Source organism: Cavia porcellus, unplaced genomic scaffold, assembly GCF_034190915.1.
Source record: "Cavia porcellus strain 051 isolate PalLab524CR breed Dunkin Hartley unplaced genomic scaffold, mCavPor4.1 scaffold_21, whole genome shotgun sequence".
Classification (NCBI taxonomy): Eukaryota; Metazoa; Chordata; class Mammalia; order Rodentia; family Caviidae; genus Cavia; species Cavia porcellus.
Genome location: NW_026947504.1, coordinates 33,061,218 through 33,083,615, shown reverse-complemented (window position 1 = coordinate 33,083,615; position 22,398 = coordinate 33,061,218). Strand labels below are relative to the sequence as shown.

The window sequence follows — 22,398 nt, the reverse complement described above, 5'->3', positions numbered from 1 at the left end:
TTCGCCTAAAGCCAGGCAGGGTGACACATGCTTGTAATCCCAGCACCCTGGGGGTCCGAGGCAGGAGGATTACGTGAGTTTGAGTCTAGCCTGGACAACAGGTAAAAGGTTGTTCCCTGCCACGCTGTATGGCTGTGTCACAGGCCCAAAAGACAGACTGAACCCTCTGAAGCTGTCAACAAAATAGATATTTCTGCTTTATATTCATTTATAGTGACAGAAAGCTGACTTAGGGTTGGTTTCACGTTACCTGGAAATCCTTGAAAACCAGGGTACTGGAAGGAGCAGCAGCACAGACAGGGACCAGTCTGCCTCTGCTTCTTGACACTGTTCCTCTCTATCTCTCGTTCCCGTAGCACTAGCTCACACCCTGTCCCATACCTATTTCTGTGCCTGTCTTCCAGACAGCACACCCTTGTGTCTACACGCCTCCTTGGCCTCTGGTACCTGCTGTGCACAGTATACTCACTGCTAATATTGGTGGGAAGGGAAAATATTGGGTAATTAGAATATTAAGAACGTCAAACAAAATGTTCCCCAAGCTAAAGCTCTATGTCACTTATGCAAACCCAGCATCCAGTATCAGTAGGCATTGCACAGGCTGGAACACAGGCCTTTCTTTGATTACCAAAGTTTCCAGGCTGTATGCTGGCCACTCCCTCCATTCAAGGCCATTTGGAAAGCAGTGGGGCCAAACTCGGAGGGCCGGGGCAGCAGATAGGTTAGGTCAGCAGAAGAACTTTTGTTTTTTGCAGTACTGGGATCACTGAGGGTCTTGTGCATGACAGGTGGAATCATGACAGATTCCACCTGAGCTATGCCACCTCCCCAGAAGAAGATATTTTAATTACACAGAGTTTAATGTATCCACTATAACTGCTGGGAAAATAGAGGAAAAGTCAGAAAGCCTTCGTCTACAATTATTTTAGAATTTCAAATTAGGACGTTAGTTTCTTAGAGTGTGTGCTAGAGAAGTATCAGCAGTACAATACTTTGTAAATAGATCTAATAACTATAAAATAGAAACTTCTTGGACAGAATATTCCTGCTCAAGGCTCAGGCCAACTGATAGCTCTGAGCACATCCTGTGCACCCTGCCTTTAAACATCTGTCACCTGATGCCAGGCGTGGTGGCCGATGTCCGTAGTCTCAGCACTCAGGGAGGCTAAGGCAGGAAGCTGCCACGTTTGAGTCCAGTCTGGGCAACTTAGGGCTAACCTGTCTTAAAAAATAAAATGATACAAAGGCACTGCGGGTGTAATTTAATTTCAAAGGCGTGTGTCCAACCCTCAGCACCACCAAACAAGGCACAACATAAACCAACAAAAATAAGCAAAAACTCATCACTCAGGACTCTCGAGTCTAGGACCATGAACTGTGTCTGGAGACAGGGCACTGAGACCAATGTTGAGGAATATTAAAAAGTTTTTGGACATGCAGCCTCCTTTTAATACATGAAAGCTTAATGTCTGTGAGCTGCACTCGATGTGATTTTGTTTTTGGTATTGGATACTGAAACCGGGGTCTTCACATTGACCTGCATCCCCAGCACTTTTTAAAATTTAATTTTGAGACAAAGTCTTCCTAATTTCCTGGGCTGCCCAGGGTGGGCTCAAAGTTGCCACTCTCCTGCCTCAGCCCTCCAGAGTATTAAGATTATGCACTGTCATCCATAGATTGGGCTACATGTATTTGATGCTCATAGCTTTGGTAGGTGCATGGAACTGACTCCTCTCGTAACATAGGTTGAATATCCGTTATCTGAAAGGCTTGGGATATGAAGTGTGTCAGATTTCAGATCTTTTTGGATTTTGGGGTCTTTGTACAGATTGAGTTATTTTGATCATGGGACCCAACACCAAATGTATTTATACCTATTCCTAAGGACAGTTTTATATGGTATTTTACAAACTTTGTTCATGACATATAGTTTCACAGTGTGGAATTTTCCACTTAGGCATCATGTTGGCACTGAAGAGGTTTTGGATTTTGGAGCACTTTAGAATTTTAGAATAGGGATGCCCAGCCTGCATTTATAGAGATCGGACAGAGACCCATTTCTTTCTTTAGTAAGTTGAGGCTGGGCATAGCTCAGTTGTAGAGTACTTACCAACTCTGTGCAAAGACCTGGGTTCAACACCCAGCACTGAAGAAAGAGGATAAAATAGCAGCGTGCTTTCATGCTAGGTGAAGGCATCGGTACTGCCCCATCTAGGTGTTCACAGATGCTGAGATGAGCCAGGAGGGGAAGTGAGTGAGGGAAGGAGGTCCTCACACAATTCTTCCCTTTGACTAGGGAAATCCAGACTCAGGGTGGCCTCATGCAGCTCTGTTCACAGACAATGCTGGCCCAGGAGCACACAGCTCAGGTTCATTTGCAAATCAAACTCCCGCAACACAACGCACACACAGACACAGACACAGACACAGACACACACACACACACACACACACACACACACACACACACACACACATCAGTGCCCCATGCCACCAGGCCCATAGCTTTGGAGCTCCATGGAGTCTGCACCTGCTGACAAAATCCTGCATAATACTTCCAAGACCCTATGGCACTAACAGCTTATTTGTGGAAAAGAAAATTCCAAAATAAAACACAGTCCAATGACTTACCTTAGCAAAAGATTTATTTGAAATGGGTTTGTGCAGACATACTCCGGTTGACAGGATTGATCAAAGCTACAAACCACTAAATTTTCCAAATGCCTTTACACACACAAGGAGATGCCCTACATTTGTATTCCCTCCAGGAGGGAACTCAGCTCACACAACCAGAGGACATTAATGGACTGGGAAAATGGTTACACTTCTAGAGGGAGGGAACGGAAACCCCACCAGCCTCGGAAGCACTCACTGCTCTGCTGGGAGCCAATTAAGCAAGGCCCTGCAGCCTGCTCCCCGCCCCCCCCCCCCCCCCCCCGCATACCCAGAGAAATGTCCCCATTGCAGTGTTTAAGCAACCCCAGCACAGATGTGACAGGCGACAGGAGAGCACTCTGCTCTGCTTGCATGAGACACATACGACAAAGACACCATGTTGGAGCACAGTGCTGCAGTGACGTGGGGCATTCGAGGAGATGGGCTCACCCTGCGGCTGGCAGCACTGCTGCGGCTGCCTGCATTGCCCTAGGGAGTGAGGCCCACGTGGAAGTGGCCTGGACAGCTGTGGATACGGCCGTCCCTGGTAACACAGGAGAAGGAGCAGGAAAGGAGAGAGCAGTTTTCAGCCTCGCATTTGTGTTTTAGTGAAAAACCAAGTGAGTTTTTATGAGCATGCATGTGTGCGGGTTTGTGTGCATGTGTGCATGTGTATAAGTGCATGTGCATATGTGTGCGTGTGCTGGGGACTAAACCCAGGGCTTTTCACATTTAAGGCAAGAGGCTCCCTCCCCACCACCTGGAGGACCTTTAAAAACATAACACATAACACTTGTACATGTTGATAAGGTATGGTGCACGGATCTTGTCGGAAGGAGACTCTTATAGCTGGGCAGGTTTCCTTTTTCTGTTCTTGGTTGTTTATTGATTTACCTGTAACCCTGGACCCAGCTATTTCTAGGAACACCACCGGGCCCACTTGGCCAGTGTGTACACAGCCTGCTCTTTCGTCTTCTGCCTTCCGGGTTTTCCTTCCGCCTCCGATAGAGTCTTGATAAGCTCTCCTGACCCCTGCGTTTCCTGGGCAGGGTTGTTTGGATAGTGCTATTATTTCAACTTTCTTCTTCCCATTTGTCATAAATCAAGCTACCTGACACTTTGTTCCTGATTTTTAAAACAAACAGGTCTCTTTTCTTTCTTTAGCCAGGTCAGAAGAAAGGCCGGTGGGCTAATCTTTTGAGCCTGTTTTTCTTGGTCCGATGCCTGGGAGAAAGAGGCGAGTAGGTGCGGTATCTGGAGGCTGCTAGGGAGAGAGACTGTCGCTGGAGAATGAGCCAGCCTGGGTGTAAAAAGAATCAGCCTTTTGTCTCCCCGCCCTTGGCGGAGGGAGGTGTTTGTCCTGGGTTAACCACGGTGGATCCTAGCTGGGATGGGGTAAGGGGTGAGCATGCCCCTCGCCTCTCTCTTCTGACCACTTAGATTTATGTTGATTTCATACTGTTTTTGTTTTTTCCTCCAGAAGTCACTGGTACCTAACAGAGTGGGGTAGTGGGCATGGAGAGGTAGACTACTGGACAGTTCGGGATGCTGAGAAAACATGACTAAACAGTGGATACACATCAAGCCGAGTACACCCAGTCCATTCATTCCGAGAATATTACACGGTGTCAACACGGGGACTGGAACCTCACTTCTATGGCCCACTGGAAACTTCTGTCTTCCCCACCATTCCAAGTGGAAAAATTGCTCTTACGAGTTAATAATGTCCCCCTGAGACACATAACTGCCTGGAGCCAATGAAGAACTACCAACCAAACTGACTGATGTGTTTGTTTGAGAGCAGAGGGCTTTAAATATCTCCTTCATTCTTACATTTGCTAACTTAAGCATTTATGTGAAGAAAATAATCAGTATGACATGGAATGCCATGTTTTGATTTGTCTGATAAATTCATTTCTTTGCCAAGTTATTATTTTAGACTCTGTTTAGCCAAATTCTTTGTGCATATTTTAATGGATCCCAGGAGATGAAGGCTACATTTCAAACACTGAAGCTAAATCACTCCTTGAATTACTTTGGGACAATGACTCAGGGCAGTAATTCAAACCCTGACTGAGATGTGTGTAGCCTTTTCACATGTTCATGGCTAAAGATGACCTTATCCTACAGCAGAGTTTTGCAAACATTACGTTCAGTCTATGCTGGAAGACGCACATCTGAGCAACAGGAGTCTCTGGTAGAAAATTCTCTTGCTTCTGGTTTAAGAAGTGGGAAGGTCATTGCTATAACAAATCGAGATTATAGGCTGTAACTTTCATTTTAGAAATATTCAAACTAGAAGCCTGTCATCTGTACAGCTTTCTCCATTCACTTCTCACTATTCGCTGCTTCTTGACAAGTTATTGTGATTTTCGCTGCCAGCTCACTGTAGCATACCTGAAACCTGCTCAGGGAAGGGAAAATGTCAACAGAGTCCTCAGCCAAGCTTTGCTGAATCCTAGTTTCGCTTTTTAAGATACTTGTCTACAAATGTTAAAGAAACACCATCCCCTTTCTCCAAAGCACACACTTGTGTGGTATACTGACTCGAGCAAGTCCTCTTTGTGGGTTTTTGTGTGTACATGTGTGTTAGGAGATGGAAGAAAGTGATACTGGTCGGGAAGTCTGGAGTATTCTGCACTGAGACAGGACAGACACATCAGCCGTGCTCCCCAAGTTATTACAAAGCTGCTCTGAGCAGCAGCTCGTGTTTATTTGGACTTCCCGGCAGAAACAGGTGGCTTTTCCTGGTCCCTTCTACCGCCGCCCATGGGGATGGTGCCCATGTGGCAGCACCCAGAACCAAGCTCTAAGAATGGCTTGTCTTGTCTGTTTGCAGTTGGCCCAAACAGGACAGCCTCCCACAGGGGCAGCCGTCTGCATGCAGCTCTGGCTGAAGGGTCTGGCTGGGTGGGTCCGTCAGCTCAGCCCAGCCCACCAGCAGGCCCTGGAAATGCTGACTGAGGTTGACCTGCTGGCTGGACAGTCACTTACTGTGTGGGAGTGTGACAACTCCCACGTGACAAGTCCACTGAGTTGACAGCTAGATATGCAACCCAGGCCAGGTTACTCGGCTCCTTGGGGAGGGGCTGTGTGGGACACCCTGACCTCAATTTAAAGATAGGACAAATGACATGGGCCAGCAGGGCTAAATATTATACATCACACATCATGACAGCTGCCTCGCCTGGATGCCCAGTTTAGTCATCCATCTATAGGAAGGTTAATCACATGAGAGAATAAATAGAAAGGTATCTCTTCTAGAAATTTTTTTTGTGTGTACAAATTTCATTATTGCAAACATTGTGTAGTCTGCTTCTCAAAGAAGAGAAAAATGTACTTCAATTCCTGAAAATGCAAACCGTTAGCCTAGAATATAAAATAAAAAGAAAAACAAAACCCTAAACACAAACACATTTCCTTCAGAAATCTGCTTTGAAAAGCTTCAAGTCTAAGAAAGGGCCACGTGTTGGACAAAGACTTGAGTTTTCATTCAATCTTTTCAAATCAGTTTCAAACCAGGTAAAAGAGACCAAACCATCAAGCTGCCTACACTTTCAATCCTAATTTTCCTTTCTCCTGTTTGTGGTCTTTACCTGTCTGCATGTGCAGTAAAGAATGACACCTCGGTTTGCTGTTAATCTCCTGGCCTCATGCCTATCTGGTGGTCTTTAGGGATTCAGACTGCTGGGTGCTCTGTAAGAATCAATTTTCTTAAGTCAGTGCAAATTGTACTTTAGGTTGTTTCAACACCCAACAAGTTATAGATGTTCCAAAAATAAAGTGTTAGGGGGCAGAGTGCACCATTGTTTTATTCCCAAGTTATCACACCATGCCTCAAGGAACCATGCCATTCTACCCAGGAACAGCTGCCCACTTGTGGTTAAATCCTCACACGATCTGGCTGCGCTACCAGCGGAGAGAGGACACGTCCCTGGGGGGTCGGTTACTCAGGGCTCTGGGTCCTCTGTGCCTGCCTGCAGGGTCCATCCCAGCTCAGAATGCAGGGTGCAGTGGGAGCGGTCAGGGACTTGTTCCCCCTTTCGTAGCCTCAGAACTCAGCATAGGCCTGTGCGTGAAGCTGGTGAGGCAAAGAAAGGACAGGACAGAAGTATTTTTAGAACGGGCATTTTCTTGGGTTGTTTAGAATTCTTTGCACTGTAAGCGTGTGGCAAGGTCTTGTTTCAGTGCTTGTCTTAGGAGGCTGACAGTGGCAATTATCTGGGCTTCTGCACGAGAGTTTCTGTGGAGATGTGGCAGAAATGTCCTCGAGGCTGCGTCCAACCCTGGACGTCTTCTACTGCCTCCTAGGACACGTGTGGTCATCTTCCTCCTGTCCCAGCCCTCTGCTCGTCATCTGGGTTTGCTCCTCCTGATTCTCGAGCTACAGTGGCAGGTCTCTCCCATCCCTGGACAGGCACGTTACAGCCAAATGCTGCCCACCAGTGAAGTCTACAATGTGCTGAGGTCCCTAGGAGACAAGCAAGGGTTCTGAGCTGGCTGCGAAGGCCCCGGGATCGGGGTTGGGAAATTAATACTCACAGCCAGAGTAGGGCAGGGGGTTCCACCCCCGACCCCCTGGCCCTCGGGACTCCCGTGTCAGAAGAGGCAGGTGAATGTGTCGGATACGTATAGGACAGCATTGCGTCTCTTCTTTAGTTACAGATTTGAGTGGGTGGTGGAGGAAGGCGGGCGTTTCTGGCATCCGTAGCTGAATCTGCAGTGGGACAAGGGAAAATGCAGTCCAGGGTGGGCTTTGCACCAGCTGTCAGGCACAGCCCAGCAGCCAGCCACGCGGAAAGTCTGAGGACAAGGGGCGCACGGACCATGGCGGCAGGACCAGGCGCAGCTGGCACCTGGGAAGGTGTAGGAGAATCCATGGGCACCAGCTGGGCAGGCGGCTCGGAAGTCCAAGGAAACGTTCTCAGCTTTGCCGCCAGCAAAGCAAGTTTTTGAGATTTCATTGCAACCAAGGAGTTTATGCCACTTCATACAAAAAAACAAACAAACAAAACAACAACAACAACAAAAAAACCAGGAATGCAAGCAAGTGAGCAACCTGTCTAAGGAGAAGTTTCTTGCTGCCCCTTGGGCCCAGCTGGGGAGTTAAGGAACAGGAAGGAGCGTGCCTCAGTGCAGTTACACTGGACAGGTTCCTCGTGCAACATAAAGCACCTTTCTCTTTCTCCCAGAACAACTAGCGCTGATGTTTAACCGTTGGTGAAGCAGTGCTTTGAACTTCATACCTCGCAGAGCACAGCTGAATGCTTCCTAACAGCGGAAACAAAAGTGTCGGCAAGCACTGCAGACAAAGAGGAAAACATGGCTTTCCTATGGTCCGGGCTCCGGGCTTGCAAAGGAATATGTAACTAACAAACTGGTCGGCTAAGGCCACAGAAATGTGTTTGTGAGTTGTTTTGGCGCGGACACCAGTCTCTTCTGACAAAGAAGGGTTAACAGTAGATACAACAAACAGAATCTCTGTCCTGAAACCGCAAAGTCCGGAGAAGTGGCAGCTTATTTCTTCTTGGACTTCTTTCTGGTGGTGTCATAAGCTCGAACTAGTTCTTCCTGACTAACAGCTCCATGTTCTTCTTGGGAGAAGGCATAGCCATCTGCAAGAGACACGGGGAAGCTGAGTGGGGAGAGGGTCGGAAGCTAAGCCCTGGGGAGGATGACCACAGCTGTCCCGGCCCCTGGGGCCGGGCAGCTCTTGTCTCTATTCTGCTGCCATCACGAGATGCTACAGACTGAGAAGGTGATGACAGTAAAATGTGTTTGGCTTGTAGTGCTGGAGGCTGCACAACCCTAACGGCAGCGCCCTCCTGAGGCCCCCATGCCCCTGGTCACCTCTTCACGCCCCGTCCTTTCACACTGTCACAAAGGCAGGGGCACTGCAATGTGAGTTCTGGAAGGGACGTTCCAATCCTCTTGGGGTTGGGGTGTTATTTCTGGGAGGCTGCAGCAGAGCCCTGTGGGCAGCCCTGAGGGAAGGTCAGCGGTCCCTGTTGGCCAGGCAAGAGGAAGTGATGCCCCGCCGGCCCGCCACTGCTGCTGACTTACATAGCCAAAAACGCACCAGAAAACACACATGGTGCTATGCGTGAAAGCTGGCAAAGCTGCTGTTTTTCAAACTGGACTATTGGACTGGTAATAAGTGGGCTTCTTTCCATGTAAATAATGAGAAGAGTTTAATAACTGGTCCTGTGGTCACAGGAAGCCTGGTTCTTACAATCAGTTCTCAGGGTTATAATAAAGCAAACCACCACCACCCCTTTTTAGTAGTGCGTGTGCAAGGCACCATGGTACATTTTGTTTATGGGTGGCTCATCCAGTCCTCCTGGGACCCTCTGAGCCATGTGATGCATATAGGGAAACTGAAGCATTGACACTGTATTTCTGTGACTTGTCCAAGGTCACAGAGTGAGGCTGGGTGAGTGGCAGATTGGGAAGCAAACCCAGGAAGTGTGACAGTTGACCGACACCTTACTGCACTGCCAGTTCCGAAATAGATCATGTATTCATATAAACTCAACTCGGGCCTTTGCTTCTAACTGTTCTTTCTCACGTAGAGAACACAGGCCATATTCACTCTCCATGGGCTGACCCCTCTCCTGGCTTCCAGGCCTCAGAAGAGGAGGCCTCCCAGCCAATGCCTGAGAAAGCCCAAGCTCAGAGGGGCCACACTGGGATCAGGGATTGCAGAGGTGACCTGGGGTCCACTGAAGACACAGAGGCTGAACAACTGTCCCTCAATGAAGGCAGAACTAGCCAAATGGGACAAAGAAGGGATCTTCACGGAATTTTTGTTGACCGGCTCACCTAGACTTCAACAAAACACAACCCACAAGCCCAGTTGTCCCAACATGGGGCAGCAGCTTCCAGACTGGGGTGAACCCTCACACAGCCCGCAGGAGAGCAGGCTGGAGCTGCAGCCAGCCCAAAAGGAGAGGCACAAAGCCCAGGCATGCACCCTTCTTCAGGGTGCTGCCTGTGCAGGTGGCCATGCTCTGACTCCCCCAGCTGCGCAGTCCCCTTAGGGTCTGCTCCTGAGCCCTGAAGAGCCTGCGTGGACTCTCACCTCTGCTCCTAGGACAGCTTTCGGATTTCTGCTGCACTGCCCCAGAGCTGAGCAGGGATAATAAACCATGTCTGTGGCTGCTGGCTGGGAGGAGCCGCCCCAGCTTCCTGCCTCTCTCCGAAGCTCCCCTCCCAAGCCCCACACAAGGTGCCCTTTGTGGTGCCTTCTCATTGCCGTCCAAGAGGATCTGCCGTCCTGGGATCTTCAAAGCAGATGCAGGCAAATAACACCACGTCTTCCCATAACAAGGCTGTGTGCTAGGGTCAACTTGGACAGTTTCATGCTCTGGTCTTTTACAAAAGGATGTTTCAGTAAATAGCCGCTGTGACTCTGGTGGGGCCACAGCACAGCTGTCCTGGGATGGGATGGGTGTGGGATGACGGTCCTGCCTCCCCCCACACTACAGCCGCTGCACAGGGCGAGCTCCTCAGTCCAACTGGAGTTAGTCTGACCAGGATGGGTCTCTCCAGGCGGTTCTAAGTGTTCTTTATAAACAGGTCTGCGGCAGGTAGGGGGCTCCTGGGCTCTGACCCTCAGGCAGCTTCCTCCACGCACTCTGTTTCCATCTTGGACCCAGGAGCCCAAGTAGCTGAATTCCTGGGGCAAGAAAGGGAGCTTTCAGCCTCAGCTACGTGGCTGTGTGACCCCAGGCTCCTTGAGTTCCCTGGATCTTGGTCTTGTTTATACTCTGTACCACTGGAGGAGAAGAGCCCATCTCAAGAGTGAAGCCATTAGAGTAATTGCTACCCATCTTCTTTTGGTCAGTTTTGGGGGAGGCATTGGATAGAGAATGAAGGAGACTTATTGGGACATTAAAAATAAGCATTTTAAACTGGGGGTGGTGGCGCATGCCTCGTGGGCTGGTGGGGGCTGACTCAGCCGTAATGGGGCAGGAAGAGTTCCACTATCAAGACGAGTGCTTCCCTCCAGTTTTTCAGGGAAGCTGAGGCCTAAAACAGCAGATGGACAGATGTAGGAAGACGTTCGATGGTTGGCAGGAAGCTAGGCTTCCCTGCAGACAGGCAGGCAGAGAGGAGTCCCGTCCTGCTACCGAGCCTGCTCTACCTGCTGGGCCTCAGCCCACAGCCTGGCAAGGACGCAGGCTCTGCTCCGTCAGATTCTGCCTGGTAGACACGCAGCTGCCATCTGCATTCAACAGGAGCTCAGAGGGAGCCCCAGCATCTGCACTGGCTGCTTCCGTCATCTTTCGGGAAGTCTTCATAGCCAGAAAGCCCTAATGGGGGCCTGGAGAGGTGAACTTTCCCTGGCTGGCTTCCTAAACATGTGGCCACAGCCAGAATCTGGGAGAGAACTGGAGAAGCACAAGGACATGGGAGAGTAAGTGAACTTCTAAGCTATTTTGTTTTATCTAAATATAACATTTGGTGAGATTCATAAAATATCTGTTTTTTCAGCATTCTGGGGTAAAATTTTCTACACGTGACATATTTTGAATCTAAGGTCTGATAGCCCCTTAACAGAAGTAGCATTTTCCTGTTTAGACAAAGATTGCCGATATTCACAGAAATGCAGAAGACCATGTAAATAATGAGGAAATTTGACAATGGAAGAAGTATAGATCTTAGTTATAAATATTGTACAATACTGGCTCATAGGAACTGCATGAATTTTCTTCATGTTGCTATGATGAAATACCCAAGGCTGTGTATTTTATATAAAACCGAAGGTTCACGGTTCTGTCGGTGCAAGGTATCACATCTAGTAGTGGCATTCTTGCTGGCACCAGGCATATATGGTGAGAGACAGGGAACTTTCCATCTTCTTATAAAGCCCCAGGATTGTATCATAGGGGCTTCACCCTGGTCATGTCCTGAAATCCTTATCACCTTCCAGATGCCAGCTGAGGCTGACAGCAGCCGACGGGCAGATGCAGGGAGACACACAGTGGTTGAAGGAGCTCTGCAGACCCTCTTGCACCTTGCAGTTCAGACCACACGACAGTCTTGTTGAGTTGTTAATGACAGAATTGTCCTAAATTATCATGTTATTAAATACTGAGTGTTTAAAAAATGTGGTACAATTCAGAAGCTATACTTTTTCTTATATGAATTCAATGGAATTTTTTTCTCATTTTTTTGTCTTCAAAATGTAACTTAAGAAAAACAATAGTTACTTGAAGCCATTTATAACTGCCTGCAGAATCTCTCACTGGGTCTTTGATGTCATTGTATACATTGCCCATATTTTTTTCGTGGTTACCCTGAGACTTTATTCATGAAGAGCATGGGTCTGCAGCATGAAGCTGCAGTTCAGAGGACCTGGCATGCAGAAGGTGCTTTCCACACATCACCAGGAAGACGCATAAGGACACGGATTACTATAATTCTATTTTCTTTCTTAGGAGAGAAAATAGAAATTTAAAGAAACATGTAACCACTCAAAGTTGCTCAGCTTGTGCCCAGTGATAATGATGATGTTAATAATAATGATAATAATAACATTAACAAATGCCTGATGTTTACTGGGTTCTTCCTACCATCTAGCAGAGTTTGAGGTCCTTTGTTTACATGATCTCCTTTAATCTCCCCTGTAACTCTAGCTAGGTTCGCTTATTATTCCTATTTTACAGATGCAGAAACAGAGATTAAATAACTAGCCCACAGTCACAAAAAGTGGCAGAGCAGTGACCAGAACTAGACAAGCAGCCTGACTCCAGACAGGGTACCCTGCAGACTGAGTCCTTGGAGGTCCCCACAAAACCTCCTAGCTTGACCAGACCCCACAGGGCACTGGGCATCACTGAGTCCATCACCCTCCTGTTCTGGCTCTCTGCTCTGTGTTTTCAGGACTGGTGCCACCTGCCTCCTGGGATGCTGGGGCATTCAAGGACAGGTGGCGTAGCCCATGTGGAGACTTCACAAGGGGAGTGAGCAGAGGGTGTGGGGTAGAGGGTGGCGATGACAGGCAACACCCTGCCTCCTCTTTTCCGTTGACAGGTGGAGCTCAACTGTTCTCCATGCAGATCCATCAATGCCTGTGCAATGTGTGTGCAGATTCTCGATGTTCACTAAGTGCTCTGCTCTGCCAGGCACCTCCTCCTACACCCCCGAGGAGGGGGAGGAGGACAGGAGGAGCTGCTCTGTGGCACCCAGGAGAGGAAGGGCTGGGCTGCAGGGTGTAGGGCTTTGGGGATGGTGGCCAGGAGTCCATTGGCGGGAAGCTGAATGCTGGATTGTGAGGAAAACCCTCACAGCTCCCTGTGCGCTCTAAAGAGGGGGATCTCACTTTCTGTGTGGGGGTGATGGGGAGATGGTAACCCTCAGTGGAGGGTTTAAATAAAGCAACTCATCTGCTATCTCCGGGGGCCAGAATTTAAGAGTTCTATCACTTCAATCTTTAAAAACGTCCTCTCAAGGAGGATGTAACTGTATTGGGATTTTATCATTCAGGTGTTTGACTGGGTCCAGTAGAAACTGCCCACATGCAAGCCATACCCCCTGGGGGGAATACGTAACTCTCACTCCCAAGGGGATCATCAGTACCACCTGTGCTCTTGCAGCTAGGCACCCCTCTGCACAGGTCTGGGGGTCCTGCCTGCAGGGCAGAGCTACTCACGGGAGACACACTGCTGGACGGAGCTACCGCGGAAGAGCGTTGGGGGAGTCTTCTTGCCCAGCCTCTTGAGCAGGCGGTCTCGCTCATTTACCCTGCGGGAAAGCAAACAGGGTCAGGCTCCGGGTCACCCCAGCACATCTCCCAGAGTCTGGTGGATGATTTCAGGTTTTAAGATCAAACAGACAGGGCAGGGTGGGCTCCCCTCGTCCAGCAAAAGGTCTGGTTTCCCAGGCAGCCTTATGTTTACAGAAGATGCTATCTCCCAAGCTGAGAGCATAGCTCTTTCCAAAGCTGCCCTGTGTTCAGGGGCACCACAGGTACCTTTTCCATTGCCATAGTTGGTAGAATCAGCGGGGCTCACCCCAGGCTGCAGCCCCTTCCCCAGCCAGTGTACCCCCTGGAAGAGCACTGCTCCCAGGGCTGCAGGGCCCCAGAGGAGCTACTGTGGCTGCACAACCCAATGCTTGCTTTGATCGCTAATGAAAATCTAGGAGTTTTCTTCTAAAACCCAAGGAATAGGAGCTCTAGCTGCCTTTCCTGAGCATTCCCTCCACGGCTGCTTTGAAGAAATACAGAGCTATCCCAGAGGGTGGCTGGTGTTTACAGCAGTTCCTCCAGCCCCCAGGCTCCATCCTTACCCCTGTTCCTTGCTCCTACAGCCTGGGTTTTGTTTAACCATTTCCCAGAATCAAATGCAGTGGGAAAGAATTAAATAGAAAATTCCTGACATGGACAATTCATAGGTTTCAAGTGGGTATCATTCTGAAAACATCATCCAGCTCACTTCCTCCTCATTGTGCAGGGCTTGTACCAAAGAAGGGTGACTGCGGTACAGTAAGACTGGCACAGACCACTTTGTGTCACTTTTATCACAGTATGCTTCTCTAATTACTCTACTTAGCAACAGCGATTGCTGTCAGTCTCTTACTGGGCCTGTAGCAATTACACTTTATCACAGACATGTTTGTGTGACAGATAAAGAGCAGGCACAGCAAGGGTATGGTACCATCCACAGCTTCGTGTATCATGTGGCATCTCTGAACATCCTTTGTGGATGAGGGGAGAGACCTCTGATTTTTCATCTCAGGATGCTATTTGCTTGGCCCCCCCCCCACAAGAGGCTTCTGGTACACGCGAGTTTGCTGATGCCTTCTATTATGGGTTGTATTGTGTCCCTCAAAAATTCACATTGAGGGGATGAGGGTGTAGCTCAACATTTGTGAGGTCCTGCGTACGTGTGCTTGGGTGTACACACACATGCAGACACACACACAGCCACTCCATGCTGTTGTCCCAATATCCGGTACTTCAGAATGGGACTCTATTTGGGGACAGGGCTTTAAAGAAGGGATTCAGGTAAAATGGGGTCTCACAGGTGAGCCCTGATCTACTCAGACTGGGGTCCTCAGAAGAAAAAGAAACTGGAGTCCTTGCAGGAAAAGAAGAGTAGGATGGAGCTGCACGCAGCCACTTGAGCACACGGGGAGAAGACGCTCATCTACACCTCAGGGAAACACCCTGCACACGTCCACGCTCTGAGAATAAGAAGCCCCTCTGTTATGGTAGCTGGAGCACCCGGCAGGCTCTCATGCCCCCAGATTCCTTCACAGACAGGGAGGGTACCCCTCAGGCCTGGGTTTGAGGAGGCCCTTCCCTGGCCACAGCCCCTTCATATCTCCCCCAAGGCCTTTAGGAGAGGAGGAGTCCTGGGGTCCCGAGCTGACATCTGTCATGGATGGGAACATCTGAAGATGGCGTTTGTTGACTGTCTCGGCTGAAATGTCCTTGACTGTCAGCAGCTCCCAGCTGGGTTTAGGAAGTGGCTGGTGTGACAGAGGACCTGTCCTTGCACCTCACTCACCAGACATGAGTCCTGTACAGAGGGTACTGACAGGCTCTGCTGAAGCCACCATTTGGAGTTGTGCAGCCTTGCCAGCTAGGATATGTGTGGGTATAAAGGACGTCTGATGTCCTCTCTCTAGGACCTGGGGTGACCCGAGGCAAGATCACACCCTCCTCCATCCTTGCCACCCCAGAAGTTCTTCCTGCTGATGGGGCTTACAGGTGTCACCAAACCACAGCAGTGGGAGGGATCTCTAAATCATACCTCTCAGTCTCTCATGGGCAGGTGAACAAAAAGCCTGGGCCGCACTGGTAACCTGACTCAGGGTGCACTGGGCTTTGCTGGGGGACCGCTGGTGCCGGCTCCTGTTGCCTAATTCCCTTATGGAATGGTATTTGCTTCTTCCCTTTCTCTGTTTTTAGTGATGTACTACTTAAAAGTCTGTCTTCACTTCTGAGGGACCTACTCTGAGCCAGGGCCCTTTACATCCTTGTGGGGTGGGGACTGGAAGGCCAAGGAGATGTGTTTGCCGCACACGTCAGGTGTCGGGGACCTTACCAGCACCTGCTCAATCACCCCTAAATGTGCATGCAAGGCTCCCCTGACTTCCTCCTAAGCTCTGTTCCCTAGAAGTAGACCATACAGCCAGTGTGCATGCCCCAGGCCTTCAGCGTGGCCAAGGGGTGCTTTTTGCACAGGACTATGGCAGAGTTGGACGTGGGCTTGTGAGGCTGGGAAGGTGCTCTGGCTTTGACCTTCCAAGTGCCTGGGAAGCAAAGCGCTCCAGTTCTCACCAAGGGCTCATCGGCAGGGCACAGAGCTATGTATTATTTATTGGCCTGGTAAGTGATTTTCACGTACTCAGATGTGACGCACAGCCTCTACTTAGACTCTTACGCCAAGGCCTGCAAATGTTGGAGGGGGCCTGCTTGTGTTAACGGCTTCACTTCATCTGCTTTGGTTTGTGTTTTGGGGGGAGGACTGGGTCTACAGTCTACCACCCAGTTAGTTACATCTCAGGTTCCTTACTTTAGATTTTAACAAAACCATAATTGCTCAAATACAAAGCATCCTTATACTCCTCCCTGGATTCATTCTTTTCCCCTCTATAAACAAAGTTAGAAATAACCTTTCTGTTCATATTTTATGCTTTTGCTCTGCACACCCAAGTTTATATATATTCACAATTAGTACACAATTGGGTTTTAAAATACAGATATGTGATATCATTTATTTTATACTTGCTATTTATCATGCTTTGTCTTTGTTCAGGCTGGCCCGAGCAATTTAGCAAGCCCCTGCCTCAAATTAAAAAATAAAAATGGGAAGAGGCAGGTATAGTCCCACACTCTGGGGATTTGATGCCCAGCATAAAAAAAAGACTTCCGAATACTCAATTCTGATTTTCCCTGGGTCTTGTATTTACCACTAAAGCTTCCTTAATTTGACTGCCACTCTGCTCAGGTAATCTGTTTTTCCTCCTGGTTGCTTTTACAACAACTCTGCTTACCTTCGATGTCCTACAGTTTCATATAACATAGCGTGGCAAAGGGTAGATGTGCTTTTATACCCTGCTAAACTGTGCAGGCCTAGTCAGCTACAGTCACTTGCGGGTTTATCTTTCCTCCATCTCTCCCCCATTCTGTAGTTCTGCTTGTCCTAGAGCTTCTATTTTATACATATCCATGCCTACCTCTATTCCTCTATCTCTCTATGTATCTTTCATATCTCTAAATTTCTACCACACTTATCTAAAGTATTTTTGAATTATACAATGTATTTTAAGTTACTACACTTCCATGTCTATATAGTTTCTTAGTACTTAAACCACAAGAGACAAAAAAGAAAGGACAGGCAAGTTAGGCTTCATTATGACCTTTTAAGCTGGGTATAGTGGGGGTGCTTCTATGGTCCCACCTACTTTGGAAGCCAAGACAGGAGTATGAGGCTTGCTCAAGCAACTGTGTGAGATTTCATTTCAAAAATGGAAAAGTGAAGGATAAAAATGTTTGTGCATCAAAAGGTATTGTCAAGAAAGTGAAAACATAACCAAAAATTGGAAAAAAACATTGCAAGTCATATTTCATAAGGGTCTAGTATCTAGAATATGCAGATACCCGTACAATTAGATAGCAAAAAAGGTAAATGGATCATTTTATAAAATTGAGAAAGAACTTGAAGAGACATTTTTACAGACAAAACTCACAACAGTCAATAAGCTCATGAAAAGATATTTGACATTTTAGTCATTAGGGAAACCCAAACCACAATGAGATACTATCTCACATCTCTTAATAAGGCAATATAAACACCAAAATAGAAATAACTCAGAGAAGGGTAAGTATTGGGAAGGCGTGGAGAAGCTGGGGCCCTCTCACATGGCCATTGGGCCTCTGAAACTGTGTAACTGCTGTCCTCAATAAGTTAAGTACAGAATGACTATATCTCCTGAGAATTCCACCATAAGTATAATTGAAAGAATTGAAGGTAGACTGAAATAGATATTTGTACTCCGATCAGTATTCACAGTAGCATTATTCTCAACTGCCAAAAATTAAAGACAATCCATCTGCCAATCAGTGAATGAATAAAAGCAAAATAGGGTCTATCCAGCCAATGGAATATCACTCAGCCATATAAAGGAATTCAACAATGACACAGGCATCAGCACACAGAGCCTACGAAGAGATTACCCTGAGCCAAGGAGGCTACTCACGAGTATGTAAGATCCCAGGGCAGGCAAATATGTACAGAGAGAAAGCGGATTAGTGGTTCCAGGGAAGTGGTATAGGAAGAGGAGGAAGACGTGGGGAGATGGGCTGCTTAAAGTGTATGGGGTTCCCATGTGGGGAGACGAAAATGTTCTGAAACTAGACAAGGGATATGCTTGTACAACCCTGCAAACCTACCAAACGCCACCGAATTTTACACTTTAAAATGATACATTTTATGGCATACAAGTTTTGGCACAATTAAAAATAATTCATTTAAAAGACAAAAAGGAGGAGAAATAGGTCCTAAATCGAGGTAAATTCCTCCCTGCCACTGGAACTGCCAACAGTGACCTCATCACAGCATAGTCCTCCATGGTGGGGGTGTTAGAATGAAAGGCATTCACTGATTTTTTCCTGCGTAGGTATGGAGAGGTAAGCTAGCTGGGATTTACATACATAAAAGGTTTTAGGTAAACACAGATTCACCAGAGGTATGTGCAGTCTTGGTGCCTTCCCTATAAAAATGGTGGAACCTGATCTCACACAAGTTCTTACAGACAGGTTCTTTTTAGAAGCCGACATACCCTAAACAAGGTGTTACATTTCTGTCTTGAAAAATAAGCAGCCTCAAGAAAGAGAAGGTTACGTTGGGGAAAAGTAAACCTGAGTCCACATTTCTGCAAGGAGGCTCTTCCTGCAAAATTCGCATGTGCCTAGCTGCCAAAGGGAGGAGCAAGGAATTCCTAGCAGTGACTGAGAATTCCACAGCCAATAGGAGTCATGGTGCAAAGCACGACAAACCAAAACCAAATGAGTATTTTTAGAGACTCTTTTTTTTTTTTTTTGGTACTGGGGATTGAACTCACGACTGCACACTTGCAAGGCAGGTGCTTATGCTGCTGAGCTAGTCCCCAGCCCCTAAAGACGCATTTTTAAATTAGCTGCTGAACAGATTTGAAAACACAGACGTAGGCAGACAATGTGGCTCCCTGGTGGAGTGGCGTGGCTGCATGCATGAGGCTCTGAGTGCAGCCTGCAGGCAATAGGATAACAGAGATGTGACGACCGCTCAAAAGATGGCTAGTTAGCCCTGTGTTCCCTTTCCTCTTGGTAAAGTCAAATGTGCACCAAGCCTCCATGCTGCTGAAATCCTAACTTGTTTTTAAGGATCCTTAGAGAGTGTTATTTCAGAGCCTGCTTCAGTGACTTAGTTTACTTATTACAATCTGAACAGACAGCAATGAGAACCTTTTGGATCTACTGTATTCCAGAACTATCTAGGACTTCATAGAATACAAGTTAAATGCACTCGTACAGTGGGAGTAAATAACACATACAAAGCAAACAGCCCAAGAGTTTAATCATGTAGGAATCTTCTATCTATTTATCTATTACTGGGAGTCAAACTCATGGCCTCATGCTTACCAGGTAGGCACTATGCTGCTGAGCTATATCCCTGGCCCAGAATGATTGATTTTGTATACTTGGGAGCTGGTTGCTCTTTAGAAATTCTGTTGGGGAGTAGTTCATGATCCTCCTTCCCTTTTTCTGTGACACCATGTGGGTTCCACTTTAAAAGTCAGACATCCTAACTTTCCATCCCCTTAACATTTATGTAGAACCCACTGCATGTGAGACTTGGTGGTAGGAACAAATTAACCAAGACAGTCATACATGTTAACAGGTGAAAGAGGGGGGAAACAATCACACCACCATATCAGTTCATGCAGATAAAATGCGTTTTATAAAAGAAGAGCTTGGAGTGGAGCGGAGAAGATGGTGGATAGATAACAGCAGCTACGGAGGCTCTCTGAGATAGCCAACTTGGATTCCAGGAATGGTGCAGTGTGGGGAGTCCTAAGCAGAGGGAGATATACCCTGCCGACCCAAGAATGAACTAAGCTGAGAAAAAACAATCGGAAATGCAATCCTGGTGTTACAATTGGAACAGCTAAAGTCTTGGTGCTGCAACCGGAACCTGCGGCTTAAATACCCTGCCACTTCTGCATCTGAATCGGCACAGCTGGGATAGAGATGCTAATGCTCTGAGAGCGGGAACTGGTGAACTGAATTGAGAGCAGAGCTGGCAGGGAACCCTACATCGACCTGCAGTGAGTGAGAGGGACAAGGACCCTTCCATAGACTAGGAGGCTCCAACAGAGGACATTCTAGGACTGGGCAGACTAGCCGGAACAGGATGCTGCAGTGACTTCGGTCACATATTCCCCTCTCAAGCGGGATTGGTGGGGAGCACTTGACCTGGGTGATGCCACAGACTGAGGCCCAATAAGCCATCCCAAACCAGGTCCCTGCACCTGGCAGTGCACCCTAATGCAGTGAAGCCTTCAGCAGGTTGACTGACCTGGAGGGGTGGGTCCATCATAGGCTGCCCTGGTCTGTGTCTCCCTAGTACACTGCAGTGGGTGGGAACACCTAGCAGGCACGTTTCAAACAAACTGTAACTGACAAAGAAAGAAACTGGGCCTCCTATATATGCCTGTATGGAAGGAACAAAAAATATGAGAAGAGGAGGCAACAAGAAAGGGTCCTCGGTCCCCAATCCTGAGAACACTAATCCAGGAAAGGTAAATACAAAGGAGAATGAGGGCAGAAAACATGCAGTATCAGGCATGGCACCAATAGACATAAAGTGATATCTCTGAGACCTCACAGACGAGTTCAAAAGTAAAGTATTTAATCAAGTAAAGCAAGATATAAGTAGAATAGTTAAAGAAATGCTAAACACCTCCCAAGAAAAAACAGATGGTGGAATGGAAGAACAGAAAAAAAGGGGAGAATTGTTTGATGGAGAAATAGAGAAAACATAGAAAACATGAAGCAGGTTCAAAGAGATTACCAGGAAACTAAAAACTCTATTGAAAGCTGGCATAACAGCTTGAAAGAAACTAAGGATAGATTATCTGAACTGGAGGACAGATTTATAATGTGGGAGCATGAAAGGAAAAACTTCTTAAAAATAACAAGGAAACAAGCAGTAACAATACAAAGGCTAGAAGATGACAAGAGAATCTATAACTTAAGAATAAAGAATGTGAGAGAAGAAGCAGGGGTACAAACAAAGGAACTACAAAGGCTATTCACAGAAATAATGAGGGAAAACTTCCCAAACATAGGAAAAGGGAAAGAGGCTCAGATTTATGAGGCATACAGAACTCCAGCCACCTACAATCAAAACAGAACTACACTCAGGCATATAATAATCAAGATCCCAGAAATCCAATATAAGAACAGAATATTAAAAGCTGTCAGAGACAAGAAACAGATCACTTACAAGGGAACACCCATCAGAATTACAGCAGACTTCTTGGCACAAACCATCAAATTTTGAAGAGCGTGGGGGGAAATAATCCAAGCCTTGAAAGACAATAAACTCCAGCCAAGATTATCCTGCACAATTGTCCCTAGAAATTAATGGAGAAGCAATTTGCTTCCAAGATAAAGAGGAACTGGGGGAATTTGCAACCACAAATCCAACTCTACAGAGAATACTGCAGGACATTCTAAAGAGAGAGAAAAGTACCAGGATTCCAGAAACAATGGCAGAGAGGCCACAATGAATGGAGCAGAAAGCAAAATGAAGAAGATAGACAACTAATGACAGAAAAAGAGTTCAACAGAAATGAGGCAAAGAAGGTTATATAATTTCTAATATAGACGGCCTAAATACACTAACTTAAGGGAAAAAAGAGAATCGCAGGTGGAGTGGATCAAGAGGCAGGGTCCACCAAGAGACTCTGTATAGGAAATATAATTAGCCTGAAGAAGGTTATATAGATCAAAATCAAATATGAGAAAATGGAACTCAAAGTGATAGGGAACCAGAGAGTAATAGGGGTAACTGGGCCAGTATTTATGGATAGGTTGAACAGACAGGCTTTAATAAATGAAGAAATATAACTAGAAATTCAGCCCAGGAGTGAGAAAGTACAGAAACACTTAGGTAAATAGCAGGTTGCCCCCCCCAATATAAAACCATGAGTGATGGGGAGACCCGAAAATACATAGTTCATTCTGGGGGAATAAAGGGGACCAATAGCCTTCAAAAAAAAAAAACAACCCCCCAAAAAACCCAAAACAGCAGAAGATATAACTAATAGTGTATCAGGAATTAAAACCCTTATTACTCGCATCACTCTGCTTGGTTGGAACTTGTTCCGTCCTAGTTTGTATACAAGCACTAGATCTGAGGGCACAGACAGCTTTCCTGAAGATATCAGGACATAGCAGAGTGGTCATCTTTAATTTCCTATTAACTCAACCAGGATCCCTGTATGACTTATACTGTTGTATCATGACTCATCTTAGTTAAATCTGACTTGTTTGAATACTGCTTATTATTGACAGATTTTTTTTTTATCGGTACCAGGGATCAAATTCACGACCGCCTGCTTGATGATAACAAGAGACAGCACAGTGACCATGATAGAACTCCTTGTACAGCAGTTTTTTTTGTTTGTTTGTTTTTTTGTCTTTTTCGTTTTTATTGGTATCGGGGATCGAACCCACGA

At 47.0% G+C, this 22,398-nt stretch overlaps 1 protein-coding gene across 2 annotated transcripts in view; it reads right to left on the bottom strand.

The window, feature by feature from the left end:
- Positions 1-2,627: 2,627 nt before the first annotated feature.
- Positions 2,628-22,398, bottom strand: part of Atp8a2 (ATPase phospholipid transporting 8A2) — a 627,840-nt gene continuing 608,069 nt past the window's right edge. For both annotated transcript variants that reach the window (XM_063232530.1, XM_063232531.1), the window contains exons 36-37: positions 13,313-13,404; positions 2,628-8,270 (exon numbers count right to left, since the gene is read on the bottom strand). In XM_063232530.1, the coding sequence (XP_063088600.1) occupies positions 8,173-8,270; positions 13,313-13,404 (190 nt within the window). In that variant the 3' untranslated portion in view covers positions 2,628-8,172. The remainder of the gene's footprint in view (positions 8,271-13,312; positions 13,405-22,398) is intronic.